Here is a 17,466-nt window from a genome sequence, read left to right on the forward strand (position 1 = left end):
TGTTGACAAGCTTGTGGACTGGCTACTCATAGATCAGATGTCCAGACATGATCCATTTGACTGTGGGACAGATAGGGTTCTGTAGTATGGAATAAGGTCTTTAAGACAACTGGGATGAATGACTAAGTGAATGAATGAATATCAAACCAACTCTGGATAAGGCAGGAGATGACAAACAGAGCCATCACATCCACTTTCTTCTCTTCGTTAGCAAGAAACATTTTATGAGCAAGGGGTCTGTCTCCCTCTTGATCTCCCTTACACATCCTTAATATATAATTTGAAAAATCCTTTTTGTTGCCTTATATTTCTTTTACAAGATTTGGTTCATCCTGATAGATAGTTGCTTTTGTTTCCTTCTTCCCAACCATGTATCAATCTTCTAAAATCTGAACTCAATGGAGAATGCCCAGAGCAACCACACAGGTTTCCGTTAGGACCTCACTATCAGGGTGGCATTATGTCTTTCATGGGCCCTTTAACCTTCAGAAGCCCCTTCCTCAATTAAAAAATAAATTTACTTAAAAATATATATATATAAATATACATATATACATAAATTATATTTTATAACTGTGTTGGTATAAGACAAATATAGTACAGATGCAGACAGATACAGGCTGGATTCATTATTGACATATTCATTTCTTCTTCAAATTTTAAAAGAATTTAAATTAAAATATTTTCATGGGCCCCTAAAACTATCATGGACCCTCAGCACCATACCTATTGTGCCTAATGGGTAATTTGGACCTGCTTGCCATAAATCTTCTCAGGATCTGCTTTGCACAACCATACTTTTATCTTTTCCTAATCTTCTTAAACAGTCTTGCCAATGGTCCTCATGTCACAGAAACATGCCAATCATTTCTCAGAATGTTTTTTTTTTTTTTTTTATTTGAAGTGGGCCTCTCACTGTTGTGGCCTCTCCCGTTGTGGAGCACAGGCTCCGGACGCGCAGGCTCAGCGGCCATGGCTCACGGGCCCAGCCGCTCCGCGGCATGTGGGATCTTCCCGGACCGGGGCACGAACCCGTGTCCGCTGCATCGGCAGGCAGACTTTCAACCACTGCGCCACCAGGGAAGCCCTCAGAATGTTTTAAAATTCACATTTTTTAAGTTAAGGGTAATGAGTTTTACCTGATACCTAAGAAATTCTGATGCCTTTATATTCCTCATATACATGATGGAAATAATAATAACTATTTAATAGAATTAAATGAAGTAAGGATGTAAAAACACTTTGTAAACCCTGAATTACTTTACAAAGGTTGGGTATTAATATACTTTTAAATTTTTAATTTCAATACCTTAATCAAAAATTTAACTGTGATGGATGAAGGAACAAGATAAAACCCCAGAAAAACAACTAAATAAAGTGGAGATAGGCAACCTTCCAGAAAAATGATAGTGAAGATGATCCAGGACCTTGGAAAAAGAATGGAGGCAAAGATCGAGAAGATGCAAGAAATGTTTAACAAAGACCTAGAAGAATTAAAGAACAAACACCTAGAAGAAATAAAGAACAAACAAACAGAGATGAACAATACAATAACTGAAATGAAAACTACACCAGAAGGAATCAATAGCAGAATAACTGAGGCAGAAGAACAGATAAGTGACCTGGAAGACAGAATGGTGGAATTCACTGCTGCGGAACAGAATAAAGAAAAAAGAATGAAAAGAAATGAAGACAGCCTAACAGACCTCTGGGACAACATTAAACACAACAACATTCGCATTACAGGAGTCCCAGAAGGACAAGAGAGAGAGAAAGAACCCAAGAAAATATGTGAAGAGATTATAGTTGAAAACTTCCCTAACATGGGAAAGGAAATAGCCACCCAAGTTCAGGAAGCGCAGAGAGTCTCAGCCAGGATAAACCCAAGGAGAAACACGCCGAGACATATACTAATCAAATTGGCAAAAATTAAAGGCAAGGAAAAATTATTGAAAGCAACAAGGGAAAAATGACAAATAACATACAAGGGAACTCCCATAAGGTTAACAACTGATTTCTCAGTAGAAACTCTACAAGCCAGAAGGGAGTGGCATGACATATTTAAAGTGATGAAAGGGAAGAACCTACAACCAAGATTACTCTATCCGGCAAGGATCTCATTCAGATTTGACGGAGAAATCAAAAGTTTTACAGACAAGCAAAAGCTAAGAGAATTCAGCACCATCAAACCAGCTCTACAACAAATGCTAAAGGAACATCTCTAAGTAGGAAACATAACAGAAGAAAAGGACCTACAAAAACAAACCCATAATAATTAAGAAAATGGTAATAGGAACATACATATTGATAATTACCTTAAATGTGAATGGATTAAATGCTCCAACCAAAAGACAGGCTTGCTGAATGGATACAAAAACAAGAGCCCTATATATGCTGTCTACAAGAGACCAACTTCAGACCTAGGGGCACATACAGACTGAAAGTGAGGGGATAGAAAAAGATATTCCATGCAAATGGAAATCAAAAAAAAAGCTGAAGTAACAGTACTCATATCAGATAAAATAGACTTTAAAATAAACAATGTTACAAGAGACAAGAAAGGACACTACATAATGATCAAGGGAGCAATCCAAGAAGAAGATATAACAATTATAATTATATATGTACCCAACATAGGAGCACCTCAATACATAAGGCAACTGCTAACAGCTATAAAAGAGGAAATCGACAGTAACACAATAATAGTGGGGGACTTTAACACCTCACTTACACCAATGGACAGATCATCCAAACAGAAAATTAATAAGGAAACACAAGCTTTAAATGACACAATAGACCAGATAGATTTAATCGATATTTATAGGACATTCCATCCAAAAACAGCAGATTACACTTTCTTCTCAAGTGTGCATGGAACATTCTCCAGGATAGATCGCATCTTGGGTCACAAATCAAGCCTCAGTAAATTTAAGAAAACTGAAATCATATCAAGCATCTTTTCTGACCACAATGCTATGAGACTAGATATCAATTACAGGGGAAAAAAATGTAAAAAACACAAACACATAGAGGCTAAACAATACGTTACTAAATAACCAAGAGATCACTGAAGAAATCAAAAAATACCTAGAGACAAATGACAACAAAAACACAATGATCCAAAACCTATGGGATGCAGCAAAAGCAGTTCTGAGAGGGAAGTTTATAGCAATACAAGCTTACCTCAAGAAACAAGAAAAATCTCAAATAAACAATTTACCCTTACACCTAAAGGAACTAAAGAAAGAAGAAAAACAAAACCCAAAGTTAGTAGAAGGAAAGAAATCATAAAGATCAGAGCAGAAATAAATGAAATAGAAACAAAGAAAACAATAGCAAAGATCAATAAAACTAAAAGCTGGTTCCTTGAGAAGATAAACAAAATTGATAAACCATTAGCCAGACTCATCAAGAAAAAGAGGGAGAGGACTCAAATCAACAAAATTAGAAATGAAAAAGGAGAAGTTACAACGGACACAACAGAAATACAAAGCATCATAAGAGACCACTACAAGCAACTCTATGCCAATAAAATGGACAACCTGGGGCTTCCCTGGTGGCACAGTGGTTGAGAGTCCGCCTGCCGATGCAGGGGACATGGGTTCGTGCCCCGGTCCAGGAAGATCCCACATGCCGCGAAGCAGCTGGGCCCGTGAGCCATGGCCACTGAGCCTGCACGTCCGGAGCCTGTGCCCCACAACAAGAGAGGCCACAACAGTGAGAGGCCCACGTACTGCAAAAAAAAAAAAAAAAAAAAAGGACAACCTGGAAGAAATGGACAAATGCTTAGAAAGGTATAACCTTCCAAGACTGAACCAGGAAGAAACAGGAAATATGAACAGACCAATCACAAGTAATGAAATTGAAACTGTGATTAAAAATCTTCCAACAAACAAAGTCCAGGACCAGATGGCTTCACAGGTGAATCCTATCAAACATTTAGAGAAGAGCTAACATCTATCCTTCTCAAATTCTTCCAAAAAACTGCAGAGGAAAGGAACACTCCCAAACTCATTCTGTGAGGTCACCATCACCCTGATACCAAAACCAGACAACGGTACTACAAAAAAAGAAAATTACAGACAATATCACTGATGAATACAGATGCAAAAATCCTCAACAAAACACTAGCAAACAGAATCCAACAACACATTAAAAGGATCATACACCATGTTCAAGTGGGATTTATCCCAGGGATGCAACGATTCTTCAATATACGCAAATCAATCAATGTGATACACCATATTAACAAATTGAAGAATAAAAACCATATGAAAAAAAATTTAACTGTGACAAATACCTGATAACTGTGGCAAAAGGAGAAGGTACTGAGTCGTGTATAAGTTTATTTTGCTTTAAAAAGTTGACACAATACAAGTAACATATAGAAATAGTGCTTTGTTCACATCACTTGTTTCCCTGTTTCAATAAAACTTCTGTTTCTAAATGGAAAAAAAATTTACCTGTGTCGATTCAATTTTGTTTAGAGATATTTTGGTTAAAAGACTCATAATGAGAAACCAAGAGAAATGGCCTTCACTGATTCAACACTGACTTTTGTTGTTGAAGTCCACATAACTGCTAACTTGGTGCTATTTTTAGAACTAAATGAGGCCCTTCTCTTTCTGCAGTACACCAGTGTACTTAGTGTACCTTCAGAGTAGCAGAGGAACATCTCTTTTCCATAAGCCTTTCTTTTGAAGACCTTTGTAGTTCTACAATACAAAGTGTGAATGCCAGGCTGTCTGAATATGATTGAAGGGAGAAAGAAATTAAAATTCCTCCTCCCCAGATGGTTCAGTATAACACCATTCCTGGTAAAAATTCTCCTTTCTCCTCTATCATAAATCGAGACCACTGTTAGCTATGAGTATCGAGTTGCTAGAGGAGACCTACATGCCTCATTTGGGTTAAAGGCATCCTGGCCACATCATCTTCCCACTAACCCAGGTTTCTAGGCACAGAAGAACAGGAGATAACTCACTACCAATTTAAATGCATTATTTCAGAGAATCTTAAAACTGGAAGAAACTTTAAAATTCAACTAGGGCAATTTCCTCACTTCATTACAAATACACTGTGAGGCTTAGATGAGATGTATGAATCACTCAGGGCCTGCCTCAGGGTAGGCATATAACAAATGTTAGTCTGCTACTCCTGAAAGTTCTCTGGGCCTTTATTCTAGGCAATGAGACAGGAGTTTCTGCACTCAGCCCCAGAAATATTTTTTCAAAAGCTTTGGGTGTGATGCCCTGTTTTTAAGCTTATATTCAGTCCTTGTGGATTTTTCTATTTTCATTCCAATAATCAATTGCTCTTATGGTAAGCAACTTAGAAAAACCAACTATTACATTTTATAACTACTAAAAAGAGCAGTCAAATAAAGAGAAAGTAATTCTTAACCTAGAGTATCTTCTATTATTATTATTGTTACTGTTATATTATTAATTACTACTATTATAACACTGGACATGACGTAGGATACAGAATAAGCATAAGACATGGTGTTTGCTTTGATGCGTTGTTCTCATAAGAAATAAAGATCAGGAAATAATGTACTACCAATTTAAATGCACAATTTTGAATCCTAAAACTAGAACAAATTTTAAAATTTCAACTAGGGGGGAAAAAGAAATTTCAACTAGGGCAATTCTCTTCCTTCATCACAGATAAGTGGTGAAGCTTAAATGAGATGTGTGAATCACCTGTTTCTTTTTAATAACACTTTTAAAAAACAGTCAAACACCTTTAAAGACATTATTTTGTAATAATTATATTATCTCCATCGTGGTGTAGGGGAAATGTGAATCCATTGACTAGAATATAGGGGTAGGCAAACTTCCTATAAAAGGCAGAATAGTAAATATTTTAGGCTTTGCAAGCCATATACAGTGTCTGTTACATTTTCTTTTTCTTTTTTTAATGACCTTTTACAAATATAAAAATCTTCCTCTTCTCACTGGCCATACAAAAGCAGATGGGCCAGATTTGCCCTGTGCAAGCTGTGGTTTGCCGACCCCTGGACTAGATAATAAAATTAAAGTCATAAGAGATAATGTATTAAATCAATTTATAAAACTGATAAAATCAGGAACAGGATTTAAATACTCATACTTCCTTCAGTATACCATTCTACATCTATGAAACATCTCTACCTTACCTGAAATTCATCGAAACATAAAAGACTTGCTTCTTCACTGATTTCTTCAGCTATAGGAGCTATTGGATCGTATGATTTAGCCATGAATCCTGGTTTCCTTTTTGGCAAACTCTGTTTAAGGCGGTGTATTCCTTAAATGGATGAAGTTAAACACAAATCAAATATTGTATTAACAGTACATTATAGATAACGAAAACATATTTTTAAAATCTCTAAATGAAACAGAGTGTGAACATAAAAATGAAGTTTAAATTTCACATACAAACAAATATGATTATTGAGGTTGGTTGCAGTTTCTCCACCTCAAATAAGTTGTTCACATATTACTATATTCCCATGGTTGTAAGAACACTTTGTGGTCATTCCATCTCCACTCTTCAATCACTTCAGAGATGACAAAGTGATAGAATAGATGATCAGATTGTGACTGATGGATCAACACACAGATCTTAGCCCTGAGGATTTCAGAGATGCAGGCAAAGGAGGTGATCCTGTCCTCTATGTCTAGCATATCTAATCAGGATGTTCCCTTGTTTCCGGCCAGTCCCACTTCGTTCACTCTATGTTACTAAATGCTGAAAGTATTCTAAGAAAAGTAAAATATTCCTGCCCTGAGAAGGTTACAGTATAGCTAGTAAACAAATAATGCAAAGATGAAATAACATACACTTGACAAAGAAATAAAGCATACATACAAGAACAAACTGAATGCCTACATGCTAAGGTGACACAGAGGAAAAGGCCTAATCAAGAATAACTTTGTGAAACAGGTGAGGCTTAAAGATTTCTTATTGATCCTTAGTAGAAAGAGAAAATGCCTGACCTTCATAGAGTAACCTCTGTTCTCTGATTTGGAAGTAATGAATTTGTCTCTAGGACCAACTCTGGACACATTACTAATTGCTTCAATATAGCACAAAACAAATGAAACCAAATAAAATCTTACTTTTAGCAAAAATCTAATTTTTTAAAAGATTAAGAACTTTAAGATGAGGAAAATTATCTTGTAATGTCTGTCCATTTAAATCACTTCTTTCAGATCATTAACTTACTTTTGTGAACATCTAGCATGAAACCATGAAAATGAACCCGTTTTTTCCTCTTCATTTCCACATAAGCATAAAACATGTCCATCACCATTGTTTTCCCTGTACCTTAAAAAAAAAAAAACTATTAAACAGTATGTACTGATTGCTCTAATGATTGTTCATTAGCTTTGGGATAATGAAACCACACTCTGCTACTGGAAAGCTTAAGACTATGTTAACTTTTTTAAAAGCAGTGTTTATGTCTTATGCTAAACTACCTAAAAATAAAATGTTGATATTATTCTTTTCTGTTAAAATCCTGTTTTTAAGAAATACAACATTTAGTTAGCACTCCAGGGAGTATTTCCTCCAGAGAACTATGCTTTTAAACTGGCAAGATTTACAGATTATTCATTCTTCAGTTTCTCTTCCAAAAGGCACAGTATAAATAAAATAACTTTAATTAATTAATTATTTATTGGGCCATTACAAAGGATGAGGAACTGTCTTAGGCACTATAGGAAAATCTACCAGTGAAAAATAAGAAAATACAGATTAGCACCTAACATAAACACTGAAAATAAATAATAGATGTTAGAGCCGGAGAATTGCCAATTATAACACTTTTTTTAAAAAAAATTTATTTATTTGTTTATTTATTTTTGGCTGCATTGGGTCTTCGTTGCTGAGCGCAGGCTTTTTCCAGTTGTGGTGAGTGAGGGCTACTCTTCCTTGCAGTGCACGGGCTTCTCATTGCGGTGGCTTCTCTTGTCGTGGAGCACGGGCTCTAGGTGTGTGGGCTTCAGTAGTTGTGGCACGCAGGCTCAGTAGTTGTGGCTCGCAGGCTCTAAAGTGCAGGCTCAGTAGTTGTGGCGCATGGGCTTAGTTGCTCCATGGCTTGTGGGATCTTCCCCCACCAGGGCTCAAACCTGTGTCACCTGCACTGGCAGGGGGATTCTTAACCACTATGCCACCAGGGAAGTCCTATAACACTTTTTTAAAAAGCTGAGAATATTGACTTTCAAAATGAGGCTTACTTGAAGAAATTCAGATACAGTTAACCCTTATAATTAAATTATCTAATTTTCAGCACTCAAACTGTTAATCACTACGATCACATTAGTAATTGAAGAGTCAACAGCCTGAGCATTTCACAAGGCATGCACAGGAAGCCTATTCCCTCACAGAAAGCCCAGAGCTTTGGGGACACTGACAGTAGTCAAGTTTGGTTCACACCCAGCATTCCCCAGCAGGCAGGCCAGGGGATGCTGGTCTTGTCTCTCATCCTCACTGCTTCCTACACCACCACCTTACCAAAGCGTCCAGGCTCTCCTTGCAGGAGCTGCAATTATTATACTAACTTCAAAGGCAGCTCAGGAAGCAAGATTTGAGTCTTAAATCTGTTGAGCTTTCCTCCATTCCATAAGATGACTTTGGGCCATGCCATTTGAATTGTCAGAAAGTTTTTTGTATATGAAAATACAATTCACAGGACTTCCCTGGTGGCTAAGACTCTGCGCTCCCAATGCTAGGGGCCTGGGTTTGATCCCTGGTCAGGGAACTAGATCCTGCATGCAGGCTGCAATGCAGACCCAGCGAGCCAAATAAATAAATAAATAAAATTTTTTAAAAAAGAAAATACAATTCACCAGACAGATTTTTAATGAGAAGACCGCTTAGACTGAAAAGTAATTTTTTGCAAAAATATTCGGTACAAGTCTCTTGATATAGTGAGTGGCAGCAAATTTTATATCATTACATTTACACAAAGAAGTGAATTAATAAAGTTTCAAATTCTGCTGCATGAAGCATAGTATACTTATAGATCCAGAAAAGAAGTCATGAATTATCTAACAAAAAATGTGAACAATATATATTTGAACATAATCATTGTGCTCTTCTTCAAAAATGTGCTTAAAATGTAACAAAACCATCATATAAAAAGTTTCTGAAAATAAAAGCAAAAAGAAGAAATCATAAAGGAAAAAACTGATAAACTAGAATATGTAAAATTCAAACTTCTGAATATCAAAATCACCATAAATAAAATATTTTTATTTATTTAATCAACATATTTTCATTGAATGCCTACCATGTGTGAGGCCCTATTCTAGGTGCTTATTAGGAAACGGCAGTGAACAAAACTAACAAAAATCCCTATCCTCATGGAACTTGGCAGTTTAACATTATATATCTTTATATCTTTTCCTCATACACTGTTGGTGGGAATGTAAATTGGTGCAGCCGCTATTGAAAACAGTATGGCAGTTCAAAAAATTAAACACAGAATGACCATATGACCCAGCAATTCCACTCTTGGGTATATATCTGGAAACAATGAAAACACCAACTTGAAAAGATACATGCATCCCAATGTTCACAGCAGCACTATTTACAATAGCCAAGACGTGGAAGTAACCCAAGTGCCCATCAACAGACAACTGGATTAAGAAGATGAGCCCTATGTCACTCCAACTTTTAGCTTGGAGGCACCTTCCAGATTGCTGCACAGAGAAGGTGAATCCAAGTTAAACACCCAGGTCTGAGTGAGTTGAGTTAAGAGAGATCAGGATTATGGGAGTCCAAAATGCAGGTGAAATTTGCAAGGCAAAGTGCCAGAGAGGAGGAAGCTATATAATGAAAGAGCTCCAGAAACCAACAGGTGGACACTCTTGAGTCTTTGGCTGAATAATAGCTGCTCATGCGTAGGGTGATACTTCGTGATGTGAGGCAAGGGAAGCTGTATTATGAACCCCTAGGAAACTGAGTGATAAACAATTTCCAGAGATGTTGATACATACAACAACTTGAATGACTCTCCAATGAATTACACTGAGTGGGAAAAAAAAAAGCCAATCTTAAAAAGTTACATACTTTTTCATTTATATAACATTTTTGAAATGACAGAATTTTAGAAATGGAGAACAGATTAGTGACTGCCAGGATGTAGAAATGGAGGGTGGATATGTATGGTTATAAAATTATGGGCAATACAAGGGATTCTTGTGGTGATACAGTTGTTCAGTATCTTGACTGTGGTGATGGATATATGAACCTACAGAGGTGATAAAGTGTATAGAACTAAATACACACATAAATGAGTATGGCACAGCTGATGTGAAACTCGTGGATGCAGAGTGCTGACTGTATTCCTTGTACTAGGCCATTTTATATAAGGGACCTGAATATCACCAAATTTTGATATCCTTGGGGACCCCCAGAATCAATCCCTGTGGATACCAAGGGATGACTATACAAGTAAAACTGGAGAAATCTGAACAGGATTGGTGAATTGTATCAATGTCAATACCTGGTTGTGATATTTTTACTATAGTTTTGCAAAATGTTGCCTTAGAGGGGAAATGAGTGTATACAGATCTCTCTGAATTACTTCTTATAACTGTATGTGAATCTGTAATTATCTCAATGAAATTTTCAATTAAAAAAATACTTCAAAGGAATCAAAGTGGCATGCAAGTAACTTATTTAACTCCCTGTCAAAATAAAATTCAACATATAAAAATTATATAATCTCACAACGTTTGAAAAAAATTTTGACAAAATTCAACACACATACATGATAAAAACTCTCAGCAAACTAGGAAACGAAGCAGACTTCCTCAACCTCATAAAGGACAAATACCAAAAAACCTACACTGAAAAGATGCTCAATATCACCAATTATTTGAAAAATGCAAAACAAAACTACAATGAGATACCACTTCACATCCATTAGGATAACTATTATGAAAACAACAAACAGAAAAATAATGTATTGATAAGGGTGTGGAAAGTGGGGACCCTTGTATATTAATGGTGGGAATGTAAAATTGTGCAGCTGCTATGGAAAACAGTATGGCAGTTCCTCAAAAAATTAAACACAGAATGACCATATGACCCAGCAATTCCACTTCTGGATATACACAAAAGAATTGAAAGCTGGGATTCAAACAAATATTTGTTCATCAATGTTTATAGCAGCATTATTCACGGAAGTCAGAAGATGGAAACAACCCAAACATCCATTGACAGATGAAGGGATAAACAAAATTGGTATATACAATATAATGGAATATTATTCAGCCTTAAAAAAGAATGAAAAAAAAAAGAAAAAAAAGAATGAAATTCTGACATAGTATCTTGAAGATACCATGCTAGGTGAAATAAGCCAGAAACAAAAGGATAAATATTATATGATCCCACTTACATGAGGTCCCTAGAGTTGTCAAATTCATAGAGACAAAAGTAGAACAGTGGTTGCCAGAGACTGGGAAGGAGGGGGTTATAGAATGGGTGTTATTGTTTAATAGGTACAGAGTTTCAGTTTGGGAAGATAAAAATGTTCTGGAGATGAATAGTGGTGACGTTTGCATAACAATATCAATGTACTTAATGCCACTGGACTGTACAGTTAAAATGATAAATTTTATATTATATATATGTTGCCACAATAAAAAAACTAATACATTAAACACACACACACACACACACACACACACAAACACACACACACACACACCCTACAGTTAACATCATATTTAACTAGGGAAGACTGAACACTTCTCCCCTAAAATCTGACACAAGGCAAGGACATCCACTCTCATGACTTCTGTTCAACATTGTACTGCATCCTAGCTATGCAATGAGGCAAGAAAAAGAACTAGAAGGCATAGAAATTGTAAAGGAAAAAGTTAAATTGTCTTTATTCACAGATATGATTACGTTCACAAAAAATCCTGAAGAAGCTACCAAATAACCAGGAGTTATAAGAGTTAATAATTGAATTTAGAAAGGTCATCCAAAAAATCAATTGATTCTATACACTAGCAGTGATCAACTGGAAATTTAAATGTTAACATACAATACCATTTGCAGTAAAATACACAGGAATAAATTTATCAAAAAATATGGCAAACCTCTGCACTACAAACTACAAAACACTACTGAGAGAAATTAAAGAAGATACTTTAGGGACTTCCCTGGTGGCGCAGTGGTTAAGAATCTGCCTGCTAACGCAGGGGACACGGGTTCGAGCCCTGGTCCGGGAAGATCCCACATGCCGCGGAGCAACTAAGCCCGTGTGACACAACTGTTGAGCCTGTGCTCTAGAGCCCGTGAGCCACAACTACTGAAGCCCACATGCCTAGAGCCCGTGCTCTGCAACAAGAGAAGCCACCGCAATGAGAAGCCCACGTAGTGCAGCGAAGAGTTGCCCCCACTCGCCGCAACTAGAGAAAGCCCGTGTGCAGCAACGGAGACCCAACGCAGCCAAAAATAAATAAATAAATAAATAAATAAGATATTTTAAAATGAAGAAATATACCATGCTCATAGATTGGAATACTCAATATCTTAAGTTACCAATTCTCTGTAGACATTGCTCTATAGCTTCAACATAATCCCAATCAAAATCCCCAGATTTTTTTTAAAGAAATGAACAAGCTTATTCTAAAATGAACATGGAAATGCAAAGGCCACAGAATTGCCAAAATAATCTTGAAATAGACAAAGTTGGAGGACTCACATCACACCACAGAAATGCATCAGCAAAATCCAAGTTGTAGGAAATCTAACAGGACAAAGATGTTTATAAGTATGTATGTATATATATGTGTGTGGTGTGCACACACCCAAGCATATACTACCTCAGGATGTAAAATATATTACTTACTGTGAGTCATGTTTAAAAATGTTTCAAAGCCATTGCCACAGTTAGTAAGCTTTGGGTGAGCAAAGGCTGTGTCTGCTCTTATTCACCATTACGTTTCCAGAAACAACAGACTGCCTGGCACAAGGCAAGTGCTCAACAAGCATTTGTCAAGTGACTGGAAGAATGAGGACAGATGTTGGAAAAAAGGAGGGAAGAAACCAGCACTAAATTTCACCTGCTTCATAATTTTTCTTTGGTCTCTACAGAATCCTAAATAAAACCTTGTAATTTTCTCAGGATAAGATTCTTACTAGGGGAGTCATTTATAAAACGTAAAAATCTTTTAAATTCTAACTTTTAAGCCTATAGTTGGGAAGCCAAAAAATGACTACTCGAGAGCCCCCTCTAGTGGTGCCCTTTTCACAGCTGACCTCCTGCAGAAGGAGCTGGAAGTGGTATCCTCCACCACTGCCTCCCACCCAAGAAGAATTTTGCTTTCCAACCCCTAACCTTAAAAACAGTCTAGCTTTCCACTGGTGAAATTATCAATGTGGAACAGGTAAGGTTAAACCAGGAGACAGCAAAAAAGGGACTGACAAACAAAAATGTACTTATTCTCTTCTAATGTACGGAAGAAATCACTAACCCTGCCATAACCACTCATTCTGCTAGTTTAGAGCTGAAACCTTGTTGTAAGAAAGCCAGCTGTAGGGTAAGAATGAAGCCACAAAATATTACTACTGAAGCTTTTGACTTCTGCATGAGATATGATAAGCATTTTATTAATGAAAACATTTCAAGATTGAACCATGATGATATCAATGCTCCTGGGGTTCCCGTATTGAGGGTCCATCTGAGTCAATCATCTCAACATACCTATGAAGACAGAGTAGAGTGAAGTGGGCATGACAGAGTCCAAGCCAAGGGCAGGAATAAGGAGAGGGAAAGGGATGCTATGAAACAGACATCTCTTTTCCACCAAGTCTCTTTAAAATTTAATATCTGTTTCCCAAGTCTAAAAAAGAAAAATAATAAAGAATAAGAGCTTGTAAAGGCATTCCGAGGCTATTCTCCCAGCCAGCGAGCCCCCCCAAAATGAGAATTTGACCTATCTTTTATTACCTATTTTGTAAGTATTCTAAACTAAACTGAGTATGGCCACCAAAATGTTCATCTCACTTCCTATTTCAGAATTCCTTTCTCTTCCCCTCTCTACATTATGAAGATGTTCCTAGCCAAAGATTGCCACACACCCAGCCTATGTGAATATCCCATGTTACACATCTTTTCTAATCCCTTCAAACATTCAGATAAATTACATTTATTGTACCTCCTTCAATTCGTTAGAATATGGCTGTATTTTCCAAACTAAAAATCCAACAACTTTCATAGTTGTTGTTTTTATTTTTTTTAAGTCCTTTTGTAGAAGTGGAAACAGTTGTGCCTTACTAACCATCTCCATTTATGGTTAAGTGGTTAAGGTAACAAGAGAAACAAAGATGCAGATTTTAGCAATGACAGAACATGAAAGTGAAGGTATAGGAAGTAAACGTTCTCCGAAGAGGCAAAAAATAAGAGATGACAACAGAATGAGATCTGCTAGCGGTGCCCATAGGTGCAGACACACAAAACTGCTCAAGTACCTGGTATAAATTAGATTCTAAATAAGAAGCATACATTGGTCTCAAAAATACCAATTAGCCAATGAACTAAGAAAAAGAATAGTTTGAGCTTCTTTCACATTTTTAAAATCTGCAAGTTTGAAGAATCTCTATCATGCACTTTTTAAATACTAATTCCCTTTTTATTAGATTTGCTAAATCTATAAATGTAAAACAGGCATTTAGAGGCATTAGTAAACAAATCAGAAGAAGAGGGAGGACCCAGAAAAGAACATTTTGATCTTTAAGGCAGTATAACTACTTATTCAACTTCTATTATTTTTCTTACCCTAAAATTCTTATTAAGATAACGAACCTCTGCCACCACTTCCTCACAATGCAAATTTGTTGATCTCGTTACATTAAATGTGCATTTTGAGTATGTAAAGAACTGAAGGACAAGCCATAAGGTCACAGGAAGGAGGAGCCACCTTCATGACATCAGTGAAGGTGGGTAACCAGGGAGAGGTTTAAAACTGGAGAAAAAGATTTGATTGAAGGAAATAGAAACCAGAAACAGACAACTTCAGCAAGAATGAAGTCAGGGAAGAAGAAAGACATTAACTGATTAGGAAAATCCAGAAAGTAAGTGACAGCTCATAAGGTTTCCAAGAAAATGTGAGTCTTTGTGCCAGTGCATGACCAAGGAAATGTTACCACTCATATGTTAAGAACGTCTACTCAGGGACTTCCCTGGTGGTGCAGTGGTTAATAAACCGCCTGCCAATGCAGGGGACACGGGTTCGAGTCCTGGTCCAGGAAGATCCCACGTGCCTCGGAGCAACTAAGCCCGTGCGCCACAACTACTGGGCCTGCACTCTAGAGCCCGCGAGCCACATCTACTGAGCCCGAGCACCACAACTACTGAAGCCCATGCGCCTAGAGCCCGTGCTCCTCAACAAGAGAAGCCACCGCAATGAGAAGCCTGTGCACCGCAACGAAGAGTAGCCCCTGCTCGCCGCAACTAGAGATAGTCTGTGCACAGCAACGAAGACCCAACACAGCCAAAATAAGTAAGTAAATAAATTTATTTTTTAAAAAAAGTAAAAACAAACAGCTTATTTTTTTTAAGTTATTAACCTGAGTCAAATAGCACTGAGCAATGAGATTCTGGTTTATCTAATAACCTATCTGGAAATGACTTCCTTCCCTGAGATCAACTGACTTTATACATTAAATAATGTTTGCACCCTAACATGCTAACTAATCCTGTCTTCAACTGCAGTCACCCTATGAGAAATAAAAGTAAAAACTAAGATAACTGCACTCCTCTCCTCTCTCCTATTTTACCTCACCTCATCCTGTTCCTGCTGGTAGTGTACTGAGGGATAGAAATGGAAGTTATCCCTGAGTGAAAGCTGGGAAACTTTTTGTTTGGACCACTTAAAACTTATTTTAACACACTTACCAACATCTCCATAAACATACAGGCCCCTTGGAGGTTTGCTCCTTGAAAAAAGCTGCAAATTAAGAACAAATTATAAATCTCCAACGTGGAAATAATCGAATATCATCATATACATAGTGTTCCTAACCGTGCTACATATACAGGACTGAAATGGGCTACTGTACACAATAAGTACAAAAAACTTGATATAAAAGGCTATGAAGCCCCACTTAGGTTTTAATATAGGAGGCAAGAATCATAAGAGCTCAGAGCAAGGCTCTGAAGTCACACAACTTAAGTTTACATCCACTTCACAATTTACTAACCATGTAATCTTCCCCCTCTTTCCCAAATGGGCTCCCCAAACAATGACAGCCTAGCTCATTCCCAGCAAACAAGAGATCAGAAGACTTTTTCTGAAGAAAGTGAATGGTTTCCAGAAATAAAGGCCCAAAGGCACCTAGTGTGGGTTTCTCCCAAAGAAAGAACTGGGTCCCTATCAGATCACCTTACAGTAAAGCATACTAGTGAACAAACCTCTTAAGGTGGAGCCTTCAATCAGTTCATTAGTATCTGAAAAGACTCTCAAACGAATTGACAGCCAAGAATCAACAGAAATTTGAAAAAAAAAAACAGAAAAACTCCCGTTATGAAAGTTGGAGACCACAGCAAATATACAGGGGGCAAAAAACTCCAAGGAAACAGAGACTACACAGACATCAAAAGGAAACTTCAAAATAAAACTGTAACCAATATAATTAATATGCTGAGGAAAATAAAAGAAGTTATTAAAACTATAAAGCAGGAACAAAATGCAATTTTTAAAAGGAATATTAAGAACAAAAGAGAGTACTTTGAAATTTAACATATGGTAGCAGAAACAAAATTCCAGAAAAGGGATTAGAAGATAAGCTTGAGGAAATGTTAAAGAAATACAACAAATAAACAATGAAAGATGGAAAATATAAGAAAATTACAGGATTAATTCAGGAGGTCCAATATTTGACCAAAAGGAATTCCAGAAAGAGAAAATAGAGAAAAAAGAGAGGAAGAAATTACCTAAGATTTTTCTCAAATCTGAAGGACGAAATTTCAAGATTGGGAGGACAGATTATATAAGTGTCCAACACAATGAGGGAAATAAGACGCATACCAAGTCATAATCCTGAAATTTCAGACACCAGGGATATAAAGGAAATCCTACAAACGTCTAAGGTGGCAGTGGGGTGGGCGTTCAGGGGGAAAGGTGGTGGGGAGCGGGTGGCTGGAGACAGGTCACAAACAACCGATAAAAACTTGAATAAAGTTTGAGGGGCAGTGATTTCCAACCTAATCCATCCAATCTATCCATCAAGTGTGAAAATGGGAAACTGACATTCCATACATACAGGGTCTCAAAAAACCCTCCGCAACAGAAATAGGAACACCTAGGCTCCATGAAACACAGAGGATCCTGGGGAGAATGCCCTGGTAAGATGGAGGGCTGCTCTCTAGAACCACAGTGGCACAAGCAGGACAAGAAAGCAATCAAGTCCAGACCAAAACAGGAGGATGGAGGCCTCAAAGGAAGAAACAAAATG

At 37.1% G+C, this 17,466-nt stretch overlaps 1 protein-coding gene across 3 annotated transcripts in view; it reads right to left on the bottom strand.

The window, feature by feature from the left end:
- Positions 1 to 17,466, bottom strand: part of AFG1L (AFG1 like ATPase) — a 195,362-nt gene that overhangs the window by 129,477 nt on the left and 48,419 nt on the right. For all 3 annotated transcript variants that reach the window (XM_060167561.1, XM_060167563.1, XM_060167562.1), the window contains exons 3-5: positions 15,908 to 15,959; positions 7,213 to 7,314; positions 6,161 to 6,291 (exon numbers count right to left, since the gene is read on the bottom strand). In XM_060167561.1, coding sequence (XP_060023544.1) covers positions 6,161 to 6,291; positions 7,213 to 7,314; positions 15,908 to 15,959 — 285 coding nt within the window. The remainder of the gene's footprint in view (positions 1 to 6,160; positions 6,292 to 7,212; positions 7,315 to 15,907; positions 15,960 to 17,466) is intronic.

Source organism: Lagenorhynchus albirostris, chromosome 12 (genome assembly GCF_949774975.1).
Source record: "Lagenorhynchus albirostris chromosome 12, mLagAlb1.1, whole genome shotgun sequence".
Taxonomy (NCBI): domain Eukaryota; kingdom Metazoa; phylum Chordata; class Mammalia; order Artiodactyla; family Delphinidae; genus Lagenorhynchus; species Lagenorhynchus albirostris.